Source organism: Cucurbita moschata, unplaced genomic scaffold (assembly GCF_002738365.1).
Source record: "Cucurbita moschata cultivar Rifu unplaced genomic scaffold, Cmos_1.0 Cmo_Scf00009, whole genome shotgun sequence".
NCBI lineage: Eukaryota > Viridiplantae > Streptophyta > Magnoliopsida > Cucurbitales > Cucurbitaceae > Cucurbita > Cucurbita moschata.
The window spans coordinates 5651253-5673664 of NW_019268525.1; the positions used below are offsets into that span (position 1 = coordinate 5651253).

Consider the following 22412-nt stretch of genomic DNA (forward strand, 5'->3'; position numbering starts at 1 on the left):
TTTTTTTTTTTTTTTTTTTTTTTTTTTTTTTTTTTTTTTTTTTTTTTTTTTTTTGAGCTTGCCTTATCCACTTTTCTTACAAACATGTTCTTTGTGTAAATATATTATTGTTTATATTATTGTTTTATCCCAATAATTTTTTTCTTTTTTTAAAAAAAGCATGGACATGTGACCCAGTTACCACATCTTGAAGCTTCAGAGACAGATTAAGCTATTCTTTGGCACACACAAGTCTCAATAGAAAACCAATTATAAGAGAACGAAACTAAACCTTGTTTTTTATGTCCTTTGCAGAATCAGTCACATATATGGCAGAATTAGGATCACTTGCAGACATCTTTCCTGTCTCTCCCTGCAGATCAGATACTGAGATAATAAGAAACAAGTTGCACGATGCACAAATTATACAAACGAGAAGGATCAGGGATCTTATCACATACAATTGCTGGTGCCGTGTTCTACATAAAACTAGGGAACCAAATTTTTGTAGTATGTACAGAACTTTTGAAGAAATAAAAGGGTACAAGTAAAATAAATAAAACAAAAAAAAAGCTATAAACATGATAACGCTAACATAAAAGTCGTGCAACCATAAAAATCATACACAAGTTTAAGCCAAGCCCATCTACACTGGCAAGTAAGTATCCACCATATTTAAAATGATTTTTTCCTTTGTAGTTCGAAAAGATTCTATAAATTAATCGATATTGAGTGGTAACTGAACAAAGAATTGTGGTATTACCTGCATGGCAGGAAAGAAAGAAGATTCAATCAATGCAGGTTTATGATATCCTAAGCGAGGAGCTACATCCCTTGTCATTCGAAAATAAGGATCCTGGAGAACCAATAAATAAAATTCATATAAATAGAGAAAATCTCAATCATGGACCAAATAAATAAAAGACAAAACCCAGACTATATGACTGAGCAATGTGGTACACGCTATTTAATAAGGTGCACAAAAACTTGTGCTAGGAGAAACAATCAACGATACCTGATCAATAGCACAAGGTATTAAGCACCGAAGATCATCCTTGCCAGAGAAAAGATGTGGGAATGAACTCGGAAATGAAGGAACTGCCTGCATCAGAGTGGGGTGATGAAGCAAGAAAAAGAGAATTAGATTAGTCTTGCAAATAATTCTATAGACGCAGTGATATTGTCATAATTATGCAGAGGGAGAAAATAATCATGGATATCAAAGAAAAGTGATTTCCCATTTTTAGTTGTTTATGTGACTTATGGTACACGGAGTGTGGTGGTTGTGTTTGTGATTTATATTATAAAGAGCGATGTGGTTTTTGTGATTTATGGTAAGTTCCAATCCATTCAAACTTCAACGTAATGTAACTTAATGAGCTCTTTGACTTCGTGAGATTTATAGCTTCACCTTGGCATTCTCTATGTAGAATTCATATTATACTTATAATATATGCTAATTGGAGTACGTAAGAACACTACTTCTTACTTTGCGCTATGATATCAACACAGAACACAACTTACAAAATGGAAGCAATTAAAATGTACAAGAAAGATAACTTCCCAGCTAATTCCAGAGGGCTGGTTACTCCCCCTCCCTATCAGAGAACTACTGTTATATCAAAATGAACGATACAGAAAAGTAACAAATTTCTCCAATTGGCAGTCATCAATCTTTGTTTTCTCAACCGCTACATGCTCAACACTAGATCCAGATTTCCCAATTTCAATGGTAGGAAGTCATCCATAATCGTCATTTCTGGCAGGTTCACTATAACTAGGTGACACACCCCTACTAACACAAGTATTCACAATCGGAGGTCAAAAAGAGTAATTCTCACAATCTCCTTTACCCCTTGAGAGAAGATGTCGTCGGCATTCTTTTTGTACCTTTCGTATTTAATACGAGGCTGTTTCTTCTTAAGAAGAGAGACTGATAAAACTGTAGTTCGATCTTCATAGAAATGGAGTTTTGAGAATGAGAAAAATAAGTTTCATTTTTTAGAAGTTAATGATACATTAGTTCTTTTAAAATCTTAAATATAAAGAATGCATCTATTGTGTGAGAGTGCAAAGATCGTGAATGAATGTCAGTAATTCATCTGAAAGACTAGATCAAAATCCATGTGACAAAATTAGGATCATGTATTAGAATGGATATAACCCAATATGATATAAAACTAATGTAATGACACAAAATAAATTTCAATAAGAAAGATTCATTATTCCTAATAAAAGTTGCCATTTATACCTGCACCGGTGGGAAACTAACTTTTCCAATATGATCTTCACCAGTAAACCCGAAAATACCCACAACCTTCATGACCAACACATCACAATAAGCATAATAATAGTAACAATATCAATAAAGAAATCTTGACAATGAAAAATATTAAAAATGATTAGAATATAAGTGAGTACCTTGTTGTATGTAACACATTTGGCTACTTTCACCATGTTTTTATAGAAGGCACTGTGAAATAAATCCCAAAATAAACCAAATTAGGAAGTCTAATCACTTGGATTTTTTTTACCGAACAAAAAACATATATTTGTAAACTAAAAACATCTCCAGGTAGCAAGCATATAAATCACTCCTAGTAATATGTGTAAGACAATCAGAAAGATCTGCCGGTTCCAGTAAATGACTATTAGATTTTTCTTCTCTTACAATCGACGAGTTCGCCATCATACTCACCCACCAACATAATCAAAATCGGAGAAGATAAAGGTTTTCGAAATATCAAAACCACAAGCAATGATGTCTTTGGCATTCTCACGAGCAAGTCTCTGGCACTCTTCCACAGATAGATTTTTCCACATACACTTCTCATCGTCAGTGAGTTGTATCACAAGGGGCACCTTAAATGCATCTTGCAAATATCTACAATAACATCCAATGCCTATATTCAGATAGTGAAAAAGCAAAAATTTGAACCTCCTAATCCATAAACTCAATTAAAGCACAATCACTTGAAATAAATATGTTAAGGCCAAAGCATGCACTGTAAGAAGAAACTGAAACACACTTGGTAAACATAAAAGGAACCAGATGCCCCAAATGCAATGCTTCAGAAGAAGGCCCTCTTCCTGTATACAAGTAGAACTTCTCTCCCCTCTCGTACACATTCAAAATTTCTTCAAAATCCCTAAGAAAGTGAAACAAAGCTAAGTTCAATTACTGCAATAATGGAACTGCAAAAAGAATGTCGAGAGAGATAGAAATAAACCGATGGGCAAAGAAGACACCACGGCGGAGGAAGACATGAGGAGGACGAGAAGTTAGCCGCTGGACTCGATCGACGAGAGACTGCTGGAGCCTCTGGCATCCGAATTTGTCAATTAGCTTGTCGTAGTCGATTTTACCCCCATCTTTAGCCGAAACTTGCCATGGATTTACCACCTGATCATCTTCTTCCACAGATTCCTCGACCTTCCGCTCCGCCTCTGCCTTCTCCATAATCCGCTGGTTTTACCGCCGCCGCCGCTTCTTCTACGGTGTAAATTCTTCTGGCCCTAGTAGATTTCTCTTCTCATACTCCCCGGAAAAGCGCGGGGGCGGGGCACTGAATTTGGAAGCTTCTGATACTTCTATGCAGTGTTATTAATCTTCCTAAGGTCCATAAACATGATTTTGTTTGTGTTGGAAAAACAGGGCTCTAGGTTTTTTGGACTCAAAAGGGGACAATATCATGATTAGTATATATATACAGATTAAAATTAAATTTAAAAAAAAAAAAAAAAAAAAAAGAGGCTTTACCCTTCGCCATCGGATGCGCGCGCAATCCAACGGTCAGCATGCCTTCACCTTCATGCTGATCGTAGCCGGACTCTCTCCGTCTAATGATTGCGCACATATTTATACAAACACTCCCAAAAGATGTTCGTTTATCAAACAAGAGGAACGAATATCGTAAAGAATACTGTTTCCATTTTCAGTTTAATCTTCGTCTTTCTTTTCGTTCTTCCTCCAGTTGCAGAGCTTAATCCAATTTATCCGCTGCTTCTTCTGCGTTCTTGTACTGGTTTCAGTCATTCTGTTCGCTCTCCAATCGGAAGAATCTGTAAGGATTTTAGTACTTTCAAGTGATTGTGTATTTTTTGAACTCCTTTGTTTTATTTTTGTTTGATTCTTTCACGATAATGAATATTGAATCCACTTGCTTACTGCTTCTTGGGAAGATTTTTTCGATTACTTTTTAGCGTCTGTTCGGGTTCCGCGATTGCTATTTTTGATTTTTGAATCACTCCACTTCTGCGATTGATTATTATATCGTTTAGTGTATTTCAATTCGAGCTCGGTTAATTGACTGGCCGTTAAATTTAAAAGTTCGACTCTGAATTTGAAAGCAGTTTTTTCAAGAATCAAATGTTTTTTTTCTCTTCCGTGAAGGAGGATGATTGAAATTTTACGGAGTGGATAGATTTTTTTGTGATTTTGTAGGTTATAATTATGCGAGTTTTTTAGTGAAGCAAATGGAAACGGACTGTCTTGATACGCTTTTGAATACAAAATTCTTCACTCCTTGCAATCTTCATCCTAGTCTCCAGACATATAAATTCTGCATTGATTGTAGTGTTAGCTTCTGCACGAATTGTACAGTCCGTAATCTTCATGGGCAGGTTCGTATCTGGAGATATTCCTATCATGATGTTGTGCGCGTTCAGGTAATGAAGAATCACTTTTGCTGTGCAGAGATTCAGGTATAATACATTCTTTCCCTTGTGCCTCCCGTGTCTGGGCCTTGCGACGTGTGCGAGTGCCGAGCAACTTTCCGACTATAATTGTCTTTGATAGAAAAGATGCCTGAATTCCATCTGTTTGTTGCTGATCTTTTTGCTTATGTTGTTGAAATCATCGACTTTAGAGATAGGTTTTCCTTTTTTCATTCAAACAGATAGTTTTTAAATTTGTTAGCCAAATTATCTGGTTTTTAAGCACTAGTAATTCTTGAATCGAAAATGATATGTTCTTGAGGAAATCTCACCAGCCTGATTTTGATCCTTGCCAGTTTGAATGGATGAATATACAATTTGATACTTTGATTCCTGTCCGATACCAGTTTTAGTAATAGGAATAAAGTTTGTTTGCTATCGAGTTGTTTTTTGGTTTGTTTTGTAAAAGTTTGCCTTTGTTCTATGAATCCATCTCTATGCCCCCTAACTTGAAGCCCCCAATTGCTTGATTCTGCAGTCATATCGAGTCAATGGTGAAATAGCTGTTCATCTAAACTCCCGTGGTCAACCCGTCGACACCAAATCACCAAAGCGGAAGTTTGGTGATTTTTGTGAAGATTGTGGCAGAAGTGTAAATGATCCTCATCCCTTCTGTTCCATCGCTTGCAAGGTTAGAAACATATGAACCTTATCCACATCAGTTGGACCTTACAAGAGCATATAAAATTCTTCCTAGCAGGCGGGTTTTAAAAACTGTGAGACCGACGCCTGTACATAACGAGTCAAATCTGACAATATCTGCTAATAGTAAGCTTAGACTGTTACAAATAATATCAAAATCAGTCCCCGAGTAGTGTGCCGCTGGGCTCACAAGCGGGTGGATTGTAAGATCCCTCGTCGATTGAAGAAAGGAATGAAACATTCTTTATAAGAGTGTAGAAACCTCTCTCTAAGAGACGCGTTTTAAAAATCGTGAGGTTGACGGCGCGGCCCGACAATATTCTAAACAATTTTATTACTGCATCACACACAGATTGTTAACAATTCAAATGCTGTAAAAACATCAGGTTTCTGTGAACTCAAAGTTCAAGGAACAGATCATTGGAACCATCATATATCCGAGCCCGGAATCCATTTACTTATCATTCAAGGAAAAAAGCAGCCCAGAAACAGAAGCATGGGAATTGGAATCAACCATATCAGTTGCAGAGTCCACAGAAGAGACCCAAGCTACCTCTTCATCTTCAAGGCCAAGAAAACGCAGAAGGAAAGGCATCCCTCGCAGGTGTCCATTTTTTTGACAAGAAGATAAGATGCAACATTTTCATCTCCTTTTTAACTTCCTTGTGGCTCTCAAATGGTATGCTTCTTAATTTTTATTTACCTTGACTCGTATATTTCATAGAATGTCTAGTAGCGAAATGAAATCATCAATATAAAAGCCAGAATTGTAGATCTCTTTGCTGCTGCATGGTTTTTTAAATTTCTTTTTCAAGTTTTGACAAGATTAGTTGGTTGACAAAGCTGATATTAACATATATTCTTTTACACTAATTCTTTGCCTCGTCCATGGCGAGTCTTGGCCGCTACCGACGATGGCGACGTGGGAAGGATGGAGGTGTTTATGCACGCAGCGATGATGGGAGGAGGTAATGGAGGTGTTTATGCACGCAGCGATGATGGGAGGAGGTAACCTCTAAATTAAAATTAAGTATTTTAATCAATTTAACAATGTTCAAATTAATTGGTAGTGCTATGTTAAACCAATTTAAATAAAAACAACAAAAATAGAGAAATATTTTTATTTTATATATTAAATAATTATCACCTTTACTTCGGTTGAAATTTGGATAATTTTCTATTTTATCAATGAGTGGCTCAGTGATTTGGTACAGTCAAATTTGGTCCCGCCTCCGCTAGAGCCCAAAAAAAAAGGCTCTTCCCTACAAGAATTTCGTCTCTTCTCTTCTTCTCTTCTTCTCCTCTTCTCCCCGCCGCTTGATCTCATCAACCTATCATCTTCCGCTATCTCTAATTCCCTTCTCAACCATTCTTTTACCTTTCAGAAATGTCGGTGAGTTCTTCTTCATCATCATCTTGTTCTTCTGTTATCTGTGAATCTTTGATGCAGATCTGCCGCATTTATGTTTAGTAATTGTTTTTTTGTTTCTGATGGGTAATGGCGATTTGGGGAATTGTAGTTGTAATGTGGAACTAGGGTTTTGTTTTTCTTTCTAATTTTGATTTTGATTTTGATTTTCAAGGTCTCTGGCTTCTACAATGACCTCTGATTCTGATTGGTTGCCGACAGAATTCCACTGATTTTTCTCCCCCAAATTTTGAATTTATCAACAAAACAGTCTCTTCGTCCCTTCCTTCCTCTCAAATCAGCTGCTTCAATCCCAACTTTTGTTTTCAGTTTCTTCTCAAAAAGGTTGAGTGAAGTGAAAATTAGCATGGTGAATTCACTGCTAAATCCTTTTTGTTTTTGGTTCTTAATTTTCTATTTCTGAAACCAGCTACCTGAATCTCACCCTAGTTCTTTCTTTTCACTTTGATGATGAACTCAACGGAGTCAACACTAAGTACTGTTCACTACTAAATCCAAAAACTTGATAAGTATGATGAAGCTCAACAATTATTAGAATGTTAATTCTCTAACTAGTGCTGCCTTTTAAAAAAATTTAAATACTAGTTTTTCGTACAAAAATTGTAGGGGTGTGGAGGGTAGAAGTATCAACTTTTGAGAAGATAAATGATAGTCTTATCTACTAAGTTTGTAATAGTTCGCCTACAGCTAGCCGACATTGTTCTTTTTGTGTTTTCCCTTTCGAGCTTTTCCTCGAGATTTTTAAAATACCTCTACTAGGAGAGGTTTCCATGCCCTTATAAAAAATGCTTCGTTCCCCTCTGTAATCGACATGAGATCCCACAATCCATCCCTCTAGGGCCCAGCGTTCTCGTTGGCATTGTGAGATTTGATATATACACATATATATATGTGTATTCTGTCATTCATAAGTTTAGGTATTAATTTGAAGAAGGAATGATATTATAAATGTACATTCGAACACTTGCATTTCTTAATTATTTTTAATGGGTTTTTTTCTTTTTTTCTTTTAAAAAAAATCTTATGTAGATGAGAACTGTCAAGGTCAGCAATATCTCAAAAGCTACTTCTGAGAGAGATATCAAAGAATTCCTTTCATTCTCTGGTCAAATCCTTTATGTTGAAATGCAAAGGTTAGTGATTATATTCTATCTGTTTGTTTTGTTTGGAGAATTATTATTATTATTATTATTGTTTTTATTTTGTGTAGAGAAACTGAAAATACTCAGGTTGCTTATGTTACATATGAGGATTCTCAAGGAGCAGATACTGCAATACTTTTAACTGTATGTTCCTTTTTAGGCACATTGGTCTCTTTATTTCTATAATTTATGTTAGTTTTTGTGAACCTTTCTCTCTTAATCTCTTCTCTTAGGGTGCAAAAATTGGTGATCTATTTGTATCAATTACTCTGGTTGAGAATTACCATCTTCCACCTGAAGCAATGTCATCAATCCTGGTAATAAACGTCTCGTGTATATGCATTCGTTGTCGACCCTTGAATTCCTGCACATAAACGAGTTACATTATTCGATTTGAAATCTTGATTATCAAGTAGCCGTCTTTGTCTTCAAGGAGGTATTGCAAACTATTTACTTAAAATCTTAATGACCTTTTGAAGGATAAAAGGAAAACTGCTACCAGGATTGCTCCGAGTCAGGCTGAAGACGTTGTAAGTACAATGCTCGCAAAAGGCTTCATCTTGGGGAAGGATGCTCTCAACAAGGCAAAAGCGTTCGACGAACGACTCCAATTGACATCAAACGCTTCTGCAACTGTCGCTTCCATTGACAGGAAGATGGGTATAACTGAGAAAATAACTGCAGGCACAGCAGTGGTGAATGAAAAGGTCAGGGAGATGGATGAAATGTTCCAGGTTACGGAGAAGACGAAATCCGCTCTAGCAGTTGCCGAGCAGAAGGCAAGCAACGCTGGGACTGCGCTCATGAGCAACTATTACGTGTTAACTGGAGCAGCTTGGTTTTCAAATGCTGTAACTGCAGTTACAAAAGCTGCCGAGGAAGTGACCCAGATGACAAAGGCAAAAGTCGAGAAAGCCGAGGAGGAGAAAGAGGAGAGTATATACCACGAAAGAACCGGGATCATCAATAACTTCGCCGAGTTCCATCTCGACGAGCCTTTACCGGGGGAGCCTGCTATTGTTCCAGTTAATTCAGCTGATAGATAGACAGTAAGTTGTGAATCATACGCATGAAAACCTACACTTGTGAAATACATTGCTTTCCCCAATCAACTGTATGATATATACATTTTCATCTAGAGGTGCTCCAATTACAGGGTTTACTTCTTTATACACCTGCTCCTGTTGAAATGTCATGACGTTCTTTTGAGTGAAAAATTCACTTTTTGAATACTTGATTATACAATGTTTCATTTAACTTCTATAATTTATATACTCGAGTTTCTTACCATTTTAGGATGAATATGTATTTTTATCTCCTCTCTTGTTTAAAGAAAAACTTTACAAAAGCCGACTTAGGACGACCTGTTTGGAATGATTTTTCAATAAAACGACGAACACAAATCTAATAAGATGGCAAAATGATCTCCGTCTAAGCCTTAGCTCATTTGTCAATTGCAACTGCAATAAGAATTTTTGGGAATGACATCCATGGTTTACAATTTAACTCTGATTGCTCAAGTATTAAAAATCTCATCATAATTGTTGTTTCCGTAAGAATATAGGGTCATAGCTCTGAGTATCAAACACATACAACCTGTACACAAATGACACCGATGGAAAATTCGAACACGTAGATGATCTGGTTTAGACTTGACTAGATACACGTATAAAAATTTGAAAGCAAAATAGTAGTTATTCGACGAGTTGACCAAAGAAGATTTTTGCAATCCATCATATTTTTCATTCATAGGTGATGGAAGACGAGAATTGAATGTCCTACCTGAGAGAGTGACCTTCACTAGCTGTTCAGGTTGGTCTTAAGTGGTCAGGAAGGAAGAATATGTCAAAGTCAATGGAACAGAAATTGCTTATTTGCTGTTAGGAAATGATGCTTTCCATCATAAAAACTTTAATAGCCACTCCAAGCTCTGTTCAAATTAATACAGCATCAGTAACTTTTGCTCAAGTGACTTAATAAGTGAGAATTCAAGGAATTAAGTTTTATGCAAGAATAAATCAGTTTTTCTAGTTGACTAGTTATATACCTCAATACATTCATGCAGATCATCGTTTTCTGTTCTGATATGAGTCTGCAAAACGATAATGCTCCAAATGTTATAAGATAGTTACACATAAAGTCAAGTAAGTGTCATTTCAATTATCATAGGTTATGAAAGAAATTGCAAAGTAACAGTAGTAGTTCTCAAAAGATTTCCAGGACACTTATAATTGTATATGAATTTTCTTATAGTATATGAACTTTATAATTGTACCTTACATTATAATGTGAATCTAATTGGATTTAGATTATGCTGTTTTCGTAAATCTTTAAATTTTCTTCTAGATTTTCAAATACATATTTATATTATTATTCAAGTACGTAAATATATTGATGAAGAATGAATTTTCTTTCGCAGGTCTGTATTTTTTACCTCGATGACTCGTTGACTTGGTGCATCCTGTTTTTCTCCTAGGGACGCCAGGATGACAACCGCAGCTGCAATAGTTGAAGGGAAATAACAAAATTGGACTTTCTCTGACAGAACAAGCACTGCGAAGTTCTTAGCTCGATTCTCCAAATCTGTGTCAGCTCCAGCAGCTTTCAGGTAGAACCTAAGATTATTTTCAAATACCCATTGTCAAAAGAAATAATAAAGCATGTTATGTGTAGTAGATTCAAATTGTTAATGGGCGGAAGGAGTTTATTAACAGTGGATGGACGAGGGAGAAAAAAATTTGTCCTACAAATGGTGAAGCTAGTCTGAGGAAGATGTACCACAAGAAGTTGTAGACAGTTGGCAGGAAACAATGGAACTTTAGAACTTCTTCAACTAGCCATTCCATACCAACAACTTCAGATCTTCTATACGTGTTGCTCCCTACACGAATATTCCTTTGCTGCAACCTGAAATACCGAAAATAAAACCAATCAGTACTATCGTCGCTTTTTAAATAGATCCACCAAAGCTCGAGACCCACCAGATTATATCTTCTCAATTCTCAAGGCTCTATTCAATGACAGACGATGATTTAACTTTTTGCATGTAAAGTACAAGTCAACGCTAAACGAAGATTGGATAAAAGGAAGTTTACAGAAAAGAGAAGAATAGAATTGTTATAAAGCTGATTCGCATATGACTCGACTTAGAGCAGCCTCAATGTATTGATGGTTAGATAAGCATTTTATTGGTGGGTCTTGGGTCTCTTCTGTGCACATGAGTTGTTAACTTAAGAACTGTGTATCGACAATAAGTTCGGCTATTATTTGTTACATCTGCTAAAATATTGACCACGGTATATTCACAATGTGACAAACATTCTTTTGTCCATGTGAACGCAAAGCTTTCAGGCCCGGCAATTTGAACTTACGAACAAGAACATTCAAGACTATTAGATAGATTCAATTACTTATATACATTGTTTTCTGATTATCATTTCTAATACTATTTACCACCCTTGAACCAAAGCAAGAAGACCGACATATAATTTGTTTCCAAGACATTCAAGACTACTAGATAGTTTCAATTACTTATATACATTGTTTTCTGATTATCATTTCTAATACTATTTACCACCCTTGAACCAAAGCAAGAAGACCGACATATAATTTGTTTCCAAGCAATCTTCATCATATATAGAGTAACGAAGTTATAGTAGATGCACATTGATAGACGAGAGAAAAAAGAAGTCACCAGCTGTATGACTGATTTTCTTCGATTCTAGTAGCCAAAGTTAGACATGCAATGCCCAGAATTTGGAGGTGGCTTCCAGCTCTGAAGAATCCTTTGCTCAGAATCTGGTCCAGGAGGGTAACTCCTAAAAATGTCGTCTCCTGATGAAGTTTGGTATCTCTCGATCTCTACATAATTCGGAAAAAAAAAAAAAAAAAAGGTTTGACCCAACTGATTGATGACAAGTCTTACCGCATGAAAAGGAATTAACAGATTATAAAGAATGTATTTCGTGAACTATAACAGATGATGAAAATGAAACTGCCTTGGTGAATTCCTAACAAAATCCCAACATTCTCCGTAATGAGCGCAAATCTCGCTGTTATAAATGTTTATACTATTATTAAGATAAAAATAAACAGCTAATGTATCCAAGCAGAAGTAACAAATGAAAAGAAAAGTCGGTTAAACTTGGCTGATTCAAGATGCCAGATGCAATGGGCGCGTGGCAGGCCTAATTCGTTAGAAAGAGCTTATAACAACTTGATGAAACAGGAGCAAAATCATGAACATATTAATGACTTTGTAATTTTCGATAGTAAATTACAGTTACATTTAAACTAAGAGGGAGATAGTGCCTGATTACATACAATCACACGAGATGGTAAACAGAGAATGTTGTAAATTTTGAAGTCGATAACGTGAAATTCATACACATAAGGATATCAGATTTGACGTATTTTTCTAAAGCCAGATGAGAAATTTCCAGAAAACACCGATGAAATAGTCGATACCAGAAAAGTACAATGTTGGATAAAGTTCAAATTGAAATATGACAGGGTGTCTCAAACGCTATGCAGTCCCAATGTCTCAGAATACAGAAGCTATTAACGATGAAAATGGAAGGCCGGTGCAATATCTCATGCTAATTCTGGAACTATTGAGAGAAACACAGTGGTTCAAATCAAGGACTTACCTCAACTATCCATTGGACCATATTTGACCGTTCCTGGAGAATGAGATCGCCATAATCCGTCGACGACCGGTACTCTTCTCCGTAGTCGCGAATAATCAATTGGCGTCTTTCTCTATTTCTGATCATTCGATAGGCTTCTTCATTGTCCAATTCTTCGAATCTCAAAATCTAAGTTCAAATCAATTAAATAAAAACAATATAAGTTGTTTGATTTGCTGCAGGTTTGTTGCTGATGAAACGCCAAGGAAGCATGAAAATAGAGAATTACCGTAGATTGATCTACTTTCTCTTCTTCAATAGATGTGCCAGTTCTAATGTCTTGAGAGGCACTTGATCTTAGAAAGTCGCGCCTGTACTGCACCAGCATGCTGAATGTTGATGAAGGAGTTGCGTCGTCGTTTGATTTTTCTGAAAATTCGCTTCCGGATTCCAAGAAAATTGAAGGAGTGTAATCTGAGCAGTCCGTATCAGACGTCTCCAATAGAATAGTTGACCGAAGCTCGGACAAGGCCTGGCTAGAGTATTCCGAAACATCCTCGTAAGAGAACTGCTCTGTGCAAGCAAGATCCGATTCAAACTTCAAGCTGTTAGGCCACTGTTCTATCGTGGAATCCGACTTCGAAACAGTGAAAGTTTCATTGATCTCATTCCTCGGTATCTCTTGTAACTGAAAGTCCCATAGTCCGTTTTCTTCAACCTCTAGTCCTTTCTCTTCGAAGGAACAGACGCTCTCGAGGATAGATTCAGCACAAGACTGTACACAAGGATTGGACGGCACAGCTCCCTTTCCACAAAGCTTCGACGAGACATCAGCCTCAGTGAATTGGAACTCCAGAACTCCATTGTCCGCTGGATCTTTGTTTTGGTCAATAGTTCTCCTAAACTCTCTCCTACTCTTCAACCTGGAGTTACTCGGTCCAACAACACCAAAATCGACTCCAGAATTCGACTCCACGCAAGACGATTCAGACACTTCCACATTACTCTTCCTAACCTCGCACTCCTCCTGCAAGCAATCTCTGGACACTCCATTCGAAGCTGCATCCAAATTCAAATCGACTTGAAGATCGCCACCAATGGAACCGAATCGTCTCTTCCTCGAACCCGCAGTACCACGCTGGAATCCAAAAACCGCGTCGAGTTTGGTAGTAACCTCAGGTCCTCCTCCGTGGAAGGAGCCAGAGCTGGAGTCCGGCGAGCAGAAAAAAGGAGAAATCGGATCCCGCCTGCGGCGTGGAAGCTGAGACCGAAGCCTCTTCTTGGGCGGAGACGGAGATTGGAGGTTGGACCTTCGCGTTTTGGACTTCATGGTGCGGTGATGAGTTTGGTGATAGAAGCAGAGCAGTTATGGAAGTTAGGAAGCGAAAGAGAAATGTGAAATTGGACGTGAGTCTATACTTCCTCCCGCCTCCTGTTTATCTAAGAATTATATATCACTATCACTGAATCACCCTCCCACGCGCGTTTTCCTCCTCCCTCCCTTTTCCGTACGGACCTATTACGACAGGGCTATGCCTTAGACGGACATTGCTCATTATTTAAACACAATTAATTAATTCTCGATAATAATTTAAATATATAAAATTATCTAACTCATTAATCAATTAAAATAAATAAATTTTAAATATATCAATTTTTACCACAAACTTTTTTTTTTACTATGTTACCGTTTAGTTTGTAGCAATTGTTTGAATTTCAACGACTCCCTAGAATTCATGCAACCACTCAACGACGTGTACGAGGCTCTACCCAGTTGATCCTTTTCAACTGTGACTCGCGTCTTGGCTCAGTTCCCAACATGCGGCTCCAAGTGGCTGGACTCGACTCCCTCAGCTTCTGGCAACTTAGATAACTTAAATTTTTGTTTTTTGCTTCGTTGTACCATACTTGCCTATTTCAAAATTGTATAACTATTTTTTTTGGAGAACTAAATATTTTTAGCACTATTTAGAATTAGTTTTGGGATAGTTAAGTGATATTAACCCTACGAATAGGCTCTATTCGATTTTATGAATGAGTAGAGTATTGTAGCTAAAATCAAATTACATGAAGCTAAACCTAGGAATGTTTGGTCAAAACAAGATTAGGAGCACCGAGACTCACTTTTGGAACACATACGAGCTAATTGACTGAAATTATTATGTCATACATCTAACATGGATTTTGTGTCTATTTACTGCGTGTTATTCGATTGATATGACCATGTTTATTTTATTTGATATATCGTACCTCTATGCGTGCAAAATCTCTTAACCATGATGGTATGACTATGTGTCTGAGTATCGAGGCACCAAAAATTTAATTTATGAGGTACCGTGATTAAAATGTTATGATTATGTATGTCAGCTTCGAAAAGTATGTATGTCATAATATCTTGAAAGTTTATTATACATCACTCTACAAAACCATGATTTTATACGGGATCATGCATGTTTATTTTATCATTATTTTTTATTGAATAGAAATTTTCTGAGTTTCTTTATTATAATTATTATTTTAAATCAATTTTTAACTCTAGCCTGCTTTTGGATATTATTTGGTTATTAAATTTGAAATATTTGATTTATGATGCTAGTATTTATTATTATGGATGATGGGTTCATTAATAGTATTTGGATAATTAGTTGGTTATTTAATCATGATTATTGTGTATTATCTCATATTAAATTGAATGACGAAAAGGGTATCCCCAGAGTTTATTATTTATACGTGAATATAATGCATATGTTTATAAATATTCATATAAAAATAATTTGGATTAAAATCATTCATAATTAATTTAAAGTGATTCCATAAAAAAATATTCCAAACCAATTTGATTATTTAAAATATATATGTATATTAATTTTTCTTTAAAAAAACGCCGTAAATTATGAATGATTATAGTAAAACAAAAAGAGAAATAATTAATAAATAAACATTTATGGGAAAAGCCCCAATACATCTTAGCCCAATTTTAGTCATCAGCCCAAGTTTGAATGTCCATTAAGTCCAAACTGGTACTGAATTTGGTATCCACGTGGCAGGGACAGAAATGTAATTCAATATTTTAAGCCCGTTTTTATTTTATTTTATTTTATTTTATACTTAGGAATATTATAGTCGTTTACTAATTAAAAATGCTACTGTGCTACTACCCAAATTATAAATTATAAATTAGAGTTAATAAGAAATATTTATGTGAGACGAAATTGAAAATTCAAAAAAAAAAATTTAAAAGGTAAGTATTTAATATCTTTTAGTGCATTAAATTAGAGTATAAAGATTTATGTTAATTATTGTTGGAGTATATGCAAGAAATTAAGGAGAATATTTTATTTAAGTAGTTGACTTTGACTTTTATTTTACCACCTTCCATGCATTTATTATAAATATTTTTATTTTTATTTTGTAATCCATAAATTTTATTTAACAATTTTTATTGTATTTAACCACATTTTTCAACTTGCATGGAAAACAACATATTCAACCAAAAATGGACTATTTAAAATTTATGCTAAATACAAGTTGAAGAAATTTATAGAAATTTCACCAATCAGCGTAAATTTAATGTATTTTTAAAAAATGACATAAATTCTTCTCTTTTAAAATTATAGTCAAAAGCGTGCCTTTTGTCATAATGTATTTTATAGTATACTTGAATTTGACTTTTGTTTAAAATATGTTATCCATGTAATAATTATTATTATTATTTTTTTATATATGTATTTTATCTTAATTTTCTTTCTAATTATTGCAATAATTTGATATAGTGGTAATTTATTAGTCTTTGTTGATCATTCGTCCACGTCTTTAGATTTCATTAGGTGAGCGATGAATGTAGTGTAAACTATGGATCGTTAATTAACTGCTCAACGTATAGTGGATTTGCTCTCTTAGTTTGTTGAAGTAAGCAAGATTGTCGTTATCATTAACACGTGGTCTCCTCCCCCATGGATCTTTCAAGGTTAATTCTGATATGGTTGTCCCTGATGGTGAAGTGGTTATTAGATCCCTTGTCGTGATTCTAATAGTGAGACAATAATGGGTATGGAGAGCTTCAAAGATTTTGTTGGTTCCATTGAGCTCGCTAAAGACACTCGCTCTTCTTGAAAGCATTTTTCAATGCTCTTAAAGCGAGTACGCTAACACAAATTCTTTTACTATTTAAAGTCTTTTAACAAGTAACAAGGTTAAATATTCGTTTTTATTCTACTCGTGATCATTTGCATAAGAAGGCATGATTTTGACGATCATTATAAAGTTGTTGAACCGATACCATTCGGGTTAGTAGTACGTTGACAAAGCTAGCTTCCCACGTTGTGGCTTGAGGGGGCAGCATAATAACGGTAGGGTGGCAGCACAGAGAATGGTTGCCTATTTAATCACGAAACCTTATCTGGTTTAGTTGAGAAGCCTGCTGCTGCCAGCTGTAATTTTTTGTTTTTTTTCCGTTTTTTTAAATTTCTCCAAAATTTCCCATTTCCCAAATCCCAACACTCAAATTTTCATTTTTCTTAATTATTTTTTAAAAAAGCTTGCCACGTGTACCATTCTGTGCTTCCTGCTTATCCACTTTACTAAACAATGCCCTGTCGGATGGATTAAATACATTATCCTTTATTAATAATTATTTTCCCACTTCACTAAGGGGCCCACATGGAATACGTGGCCTTTCATTCTGTCAACGTGACGTCCAGCTGGAGCCAGATCTCGAATGTACTTTTTTTTTTGTTTTTATTTTAATCTTTCTATTTTAATATTTTACCTCTCAGTATTATTTTTTTCACCCCATCCATGTGAGCCATATGAGAGACAAACCGAATTAGTTTATTTCAATTATTTTTCATGGTTTTAAATTATTATATCAAAATTACTTTTTAGCCCTCAAATTTTTAACAAATTAATAATTTAACCTTCTAGAAAATAGGTGGTATTGATTCATTCAAGTACGAATAATTTACTTAAGTGAGTTAGCCAATTCGTTTTTGCATCGCCTGTGACCAAGCGACGTATACTCGAGTCTCTAGCCCCAATTCAAGAAGAAAGTTTAAAAAATGGGACAGAGAGATTTTGAAAGAGAGTTTTGAAAAATTGAAATTGGTGTTATATGTGATGCAAGCAAGAAGACGACAACGACGACTTACAACATATAACTAAGTCTTATCGTCAATTATTTTTTTTGAAATTTTGAGGCAAAATTATTTTAATGTTCAAACTTTAAAAATAAAATTGTAATTTATTAAAAAAATTAGGCGCTTATGAATTATAGAATTAAAATCTAATGAGAATTAATGTGGTAAACTTATAATTTAAGTAAAATATAGAGATAAAAAGATTAATAATAATAATGATAATAATAATAGTAATAATTTAATATGAATATTTTGAGTTGAAAGGAAATAATCCGACCGACCGACCGGGAGTGACACGTCAAAGAATTTCGTGAAAACCCACAAAAACCGAGCAGAACAGAGTTGAGAGAGACAGACTTCTCTCTCTAACCGAGCGTTCACATTTCGCCACGTAATTCCCCATCATTACGTGGAATTTTCCATTTAAAAAAATGTCATAATTTCATTTTTAATATATTTTTATTAAAAAAATATAATATAATATAATATTTAAACTAATTTCTAAAAACTTAAATTTAAATATTATAGAACAATGGCACTGACGGACTCACCAACGGCGCAAGAAGAGAGAGAGAAAAAGAAACGGATAAGAACAAAGAGCGAGGGAGTTAGGGGAAATTATCCAGTGCTACTCATATGTACCATTATAACCTAATTTCCTTTAATTCTCCACCGTCCGATTTTGATCATTCTCCTTCCATCTATCTCTCTCCTCTTATGCGTCACTGAATTCAGAATATGCTTCTTCCAACCACTTGACCGTACTTTTTTCCTTTGTTTTTCTTCTGTAATTCGTCTCCAAATTGGAAAATTATTTTAAAAAAAAGTTGAAATTTGGATATCTTTTGCCTTGCTTCTTCTGGGTCTCTCTGGATTTTTCATTTTCAGTTCAATACAGAGAGGGAGTGTTTGTTTCTGTGTTCTTCCTTCTTCTCTGGGTTTTCGATTCTGGTTCGATTTCAATCGTTTTTTTTTCTTGTTTTTCAAGTGTTTTTTCAAATACCCATTTCCCTTTGTTTCATGGATTGATAGAAAAATCCCATCCACAAATCAATGGTTTCAAGGTCGTATTCCAATTTACTTGAACTCGCCACCGGAGAATCGCCGTCTTTCGGCCGTATGAACCGCCAAATCCCTCGGATTATGACTGTCGCCGGTTTAATCTCCGACATCGATGACGATCGACCAGAGAGCGTCTCATCGGAGCCGTCGTCCTCCTCCGCCCTTCGTGACCGGATTATCATTGTAGCCAATGAGCTCCCCATCAGAGCTCAGCGGAAATCAGGCGGCGGCTGGATTTTCAGCTGGGATGAAAATTCCCTTCTCCTGCAGCTGAAAGATGGGTTGGGTGATGATGATTTTGAGGTGTTTTATGTGGGTTGTCTCAAGGAAGATATTCAGGTAAATGAACAAGATGAGGTATCTCAAATACTCTTAGAAACATTTAAATGTGTACCAACGTTTCTGACTCAAGAGCTTTACACTAGTTACTATCATGGCTTCTGTAAGCAACAGCTATGGCCTCTGTTTCATTACATGTTGCCTCTGTCGCCTGACCTCGGCGGTCGGTTTAACCGACCGCTGTGGCAGGCTTATGTTTCTGTGAATAAGATCTTTGCTGATAGGATCATGGAAGTGATCAATCCTGAGGATGATTTTGTTTGGATTCATGATTATCATCTCATGGTGTTGCCTACTTTTCTTAGGAAGAGATTCAATAGAGTCAAGCTTGGATTCTTTCTGCATAGTCCGTTCCCGTCGTCTGAGATATATCGAACACTACCGATTCGGGAGGAGCTCTTACGAGCGCTCCTGAATTCGGATTTGATAGGGTTTCATACATTTGATTATGCTAGGCATTTTCTTTCTTGTTGTAGTAGGATGCTTGGTCTAAGGTACGAGTCGAAACGGGGTTATATTGGGATAGAGTATTATGGTCGAACCATTAGTATTAAGATCCTTCCTGTTGGGATTCATATGGGTCAACTTCAATCTGTTTTGAGCCTTCAGAAGACAGAGGAGAAGGTTGCAGAGCTTATCGAACAGTTTCGTGATCGAGATAGGATAATGTTGCTCGGTGTTGACGATATGGACATATTTAAGGGTATTAGTTTGAAGCTTTTGGCTATGGAGCAGTTGTTGATCACACACCCTGAATGGCAGGGGAAAGTAGTATTGGTGCAGATTGCCAATCCTGCGAGAGGCCGAGGGAAAGATGTGAAAGAAGTTCAGGATGAGACGAAGGCAGCTGTTAAGCGGATTAACGACACGTTTGGGAAACCGGGGTACGAGCCAGTTATGTTGATTGAGGAGCCACTGAAATTCTATGAGAGAGTTGCATATTATACCGTTGCCGAATGTTGTTTGGTCACTGCAGTTCGGGACGGTATGAATCTCATTCCATATGAGTATATTGTCAGCCGCCAAGGGAACGATAAGTTAGATAAGCTCTTGGGGTGTGAATCATCAGCTCTGAAGAAGAGTATGTTGGTTATATCTGAATTCATTGGGTGCTCTCCGTCCTTAAGCGGAGCAATTCGAGTTAATCCGTGGAATATTGATGCTGTAGCTGATGCAATGGAATGTGCATTAGAGATGGAAGACGCCGAAAAGCAGCTCCGCCATGAGAAGCATTTTAGATATGTGAGCACGCACGATGTTGGGTATTGGGCTCGAAGTTTCCTACTAGATTTGGAGAGGGCTTGTCGGGATCATGTGAGGCAGAGATGTTGGGGTATTGGGTTCGGTTTAAGTTTTAGAGTTGTGGCTCTTGATCCGAACTTCAGGAAGCTGGCATTGGAACACATATTTTCGACTTATAAGAGGACGAAATCTCGAGCTATTCTTTTGGACTATGATGGTACATTAATGCCTCAAGCTTCGATTGATAAGAGTCCTACTTCAAAATGCCTCGAAACGCTTAATACCTTGTGTCGAGATAAGAACAATATGGTATTCATTGTGAGTGCAAAAAGCCGAAAGAAACTTGCCGAATGGTTCGGCCCTTGTGAAAATCTCGGCATTGCTGCCGAGCACGGATACTTTATTAGGTGAATTATCACATGATGAATACGCTTCGTCTATACTGTTTTGTTGATTGTCTTATTGTATATGGCAAAATTAAGGGAATTGTTTTCTTCTTTTAGGATGAAGCAGGATGAGGAATGGGAAACCAGTTTACCAGTTGCAGATTGCTATTGGAAGCAGATCGTGCAGCCCGTTATGAAACTCTACACCGAAACAACCGATGGTTCGACAATCGAAGATCGAGAAACTGCGCTTGGATGGTGTTACGAAGATGCAGATCCAGATTTTGGTTCGTGTCAAGCTAAGGAGCTCTTCGATCATCTCGAAAGTGTCCTAGCCAATGAACCAGTTACAGTCAAGAGTGGTCAAAATATTGTGGAAGTTAAACCACAGGTTCAACCTCATTGGCCCTCATCTTTAAAAATTTAAATTGTTTCTGAGCTTCATGGTCTGTTTGATTACTGAATATGACTTTAAGGCTACAACTAAGGATTGATTGGCTTTGTTCATCATCCCCCCACTTCTATGAACTTGGAATCCTTTCCTCTCGAAGCATCTGATATTTGACTCGGGTAATACGGTTCGAATGAAAATGTAATAGCCCTAGCCCACCGCTAGCTGATATTGTCCTCTTTGGGTTTTTCCCTTTCGGGTTTCCCCTCAAGGTTTTCATAACGTGTCACCTTAGGAAGGTTCCCACACCCCTTTATAAAAAATGCTTCATTCTCCTCTCCAACCGACGTGGGATCTCACAATCCACCTCCCTTTGGGACCCGAGGACGCTGACACTCGTTCCCTTCTCCAATCCATGTGGGACCCCCCTTCAGGGCTCAGCGTCCTTGTTGGCACACCGCATCGTATCCACCCCCTTCGGAGCTTAGCCTTTTCACTGGCACATCGCCTGGTGTTCGACTGTTTCTTTTTTTGTGCAGATCCTGAAAAAAGCAATGTGATGATGATTAAGGCATCCATATACTATTATATCATCTGGCATTTCCTTTTTCTTATCAACCTTAACGATGTGGGTGAATCTGATGTTCGGTTTTATAATTGCAGGGTGTTAGCAAGGGTCTTGTAGCTAAACGACTTCTCTCCGCAATGCAAGAGAAGGGGACCCCTGCAGATTTTGTTCTATGCATCGGTGATGACAGATCAGACGAAGACATGTTCAAGGTGATTTCGAGTTCCATGGAAGGCCCATTGATCTTGCCTCGAGCTGAAATTTTTGCATGTACAGTGGGGAGAAAACCGAGCAAAGCCAAGTATTACCTCGACGATCCATCAGAAATTGCAAGGTTGATGCACGGTTTGGCTACGGTGTCGAGGCAAAACGGCACGCTTTATCCATCACAAGGTGCATGAGCCTCAACTTTTGCATTTGTCAATGTCATTCAATTTTAATCTTATTTCCACATCACAGTGTACATATTGCTGCGGTTTCACGATGGGAAGAAAGTAAAAAGGGGAAAAACTGAGACAAATTTTTGTTTTATGGTTCATTTAGTAAAAGATGTAAATATATTTGGATGTGATATAATGACTGGATTTGCTTCAATTCCAGGTTCATTTTTTTCTTTTGGATTGTGTATTATATCAGTTTATAAACCTTTGCATAATATTTAATGTGAATTTGCTTTGAGCTATGACCAGCCTCCTGGCCATGGTTCATCATCCTTGTTTGAGGTCGATCTCGTGGGGGGGGGGGGGGGGGGGG

The 22412-nt window shown here is 36.7% G+C and overlaps 4 protein-coding genes across 7 annotated transcripts in view; 2 read left to right on the plus strand and 2 right to left on the minus strand.

Annotated features, from left to right (window-relative positions):
- LOC111447468 (tryptophan--tRNA ligase, cytoplasmic-like) overlaps window positions 1-3652 on the minus strand; it is a 7473-nt gene extending 3821 nt beyond the window's left edge. Inside the window, exons 1-8 of the mRNA XM_023086650.1 lie at window positions 3210-3652; window positions 3009-3128; window positions 2678-2863; window positions 2401-2452; window positions 2231-2296; window positions 995-1081; window positions 743-835; window positions 272-352 (exon numbers count right to left, since the gene is read on the minus strand). Coding sequence (XP_022942418.1) covers window positions 272-352; window positions 743-835; window positions 995-1081; window positions 2231-2296; window positions 2401-2452; window positions 2678-2863; window positions 3009-3128; window positions 3210-3439 — 915 coding nt within the window. The 5' untranslated portion in view covers window positions 3440-3652. The remainder of the gene's footprint in view (window positions 1-271; window positions 353-742; window positions 836-994; window positions 1082-2230; window positions 2297-2400; window positions 2453-2677; window positions 2864-3008; window positions 3129-3209) is intronic.
- Window positions 3653-3771: 119 nt separating this feature from the next.
- LOC111447469 (binding partner of ACD11 1-like) lies at window positions 3772-9140 on the plus strand. 4 transcript variants are annotated; one of them, XM_023086653.1, is made up of 8 exons: window positions 3772-4043; window positions 4424-4683; window positions 5174-5326; window positions 5724-6345; window positions 7796-7899; window positions 7977-8052; window positions 8142-8225; window positions 8388-9140. In XM_023086653.1, exons 5-8 carry the CDS (start codon window positions 7796-7798, stop codon window positions 8952-8954), a joined length of 831 nt encoding a protein of 276 aa, XP_022942421.1. In that variant the 5' UTR covers window positions 3772-4043; window positions 4424-4683; window positions 5174-5326; window positions 5724-6345; the 3' UTR covers window positions 8955-9140. The 4 variants fall into 4 exon arrangements, with proteins under 4 accessions (XP_022942421.1, XP_022942420.1, XP_022942422.1 ...); XM_023086652.1 differs by having other exon boundaries at window positions 4424-5326; XM_023086654.1 differs by lacking the exons at window positions 3772-4043; window positions 4424-4683; window positions 5174-5326; window positions 5724-6345 and adding exons at window positions 6552-6730; window positions 6921-7090.
- Window positions 9141-9614: 474 nt separating this feature from the next.
- Window positions 9615-13924, minus strand: LOC111447707 (cyclin-SDS-like). The gene is made up of 7 exons (XM_023087004.1): window positions 12826-13924; window positions 12558-12725; window positions 11603-11769; window positions 10687-10815; window positions 10343-10523; window positions 9956-10000; window positions 9615-9838 (listed from the first exon to the last, which is right to left on the minus strand). Exons 1-7 carry the CDS (start codon window positions 13864-13866, stop codon window positions 9809-9811), a joined length of 1761 nt encoding a protein of 586 aa, XP_022942772.1. The 5' UTR covers window positions 13867-13924; the 3' UTR covers window positions 9615-9808.
- Window positions 13925-18381: 4457 nt separating this feature from the next.
- LOC111447132 (alpha,alpha-trehalose-phosphate synthase [UDP-forming] 6-like) lies at window positions 18382-22281 on the plus strand. The gene is made up of 3 exons (XM_023086145.1): window positions 18382-20721; window positions 20818-21091; window positions 21755-22281. Exons 1-3 carry the CDS (start codon window positions 18725-18727, stop codon window positions 22058-22060), a joined length of 2577 nt encoding a protein of 858 aa, XP_022941913.1. The 5' UTR covers window positions 18382-18724; the 3' UTR covers window positions 22061-22281.
- The last annotated feature ends 131 nt before the right edge of the window (window positions 22282-22412 follow it).

What these genes read in the sequence shown, in the direction of transcription:
- LOC111447469 (XM_023086651.1), top strand. An exon ending in CTTTATGTTGAAATGCAAAG is followed by an intron (nt 7,900 to 7,976) that starts GTTAGTGATTAT and finishes TATTTTGTGTAG; the next exon opens with AGAAACTGAAAATACTCAGG. An exon ending in AAGCAATGTCATCAATCCTG is followed by an intron (nt 8,226 to 8,387) that starts GTAATAAACGTC and finishes GACCTTTTGAAG; the next exon opens with GATAAAAGGAAAACTGCTAC.
- LOC111447132 (XM_023086145.1), top strand. Translation starts at nt 18,725, where the DNA reads ATGGTTTCAAGGTCGTATTCCAATTTACTTGAACTCGCCACCGGAGAA. An exon ending in GAGCACGGATACTTTATTAG is followed by an intron (nt 20,722 to 20,817) that starts GTGAATTATCAC and finishes TTCTTCTTTTAG; the next exon opens with GATGAAGCAGGATGAGGAAT. An exon ending in TTGTGGAAGTTAAACCACAG is followed by an intron (nt 21,092 to 21,754) that starts GTTCAACCTCAT and finishes TTATAATTGCAG; the next exon opens with GGTGTTAGCAAGGGTCTTGT.
- LOC111447707 (XM_023087004.1), bottom strand. Translation starts at nt 13,866, where the DNA reads ATGAAGTCCAAAACGCGAAGGTCCAACCTCCAATCTCCGTCTCCGCCC. An exon ending in AGAAAGTAGATCAATCTACG is followed by an intron (nt 12,726 to 12,825) that starts GTAATTCTCTAT and finishes ATTTGAACTTAG; the next exon opens with ATTTTGAGATTCGAAGAATT. An exon ending in GAAAATCAGTCATACAGCTG is followed by an intron (nt 10,816 to 11,602) that starts GTGACTTCTTTT and finishes TCGGTATTTCAG; the next exon opens with GTTGCAGCAAAGGAATATTC.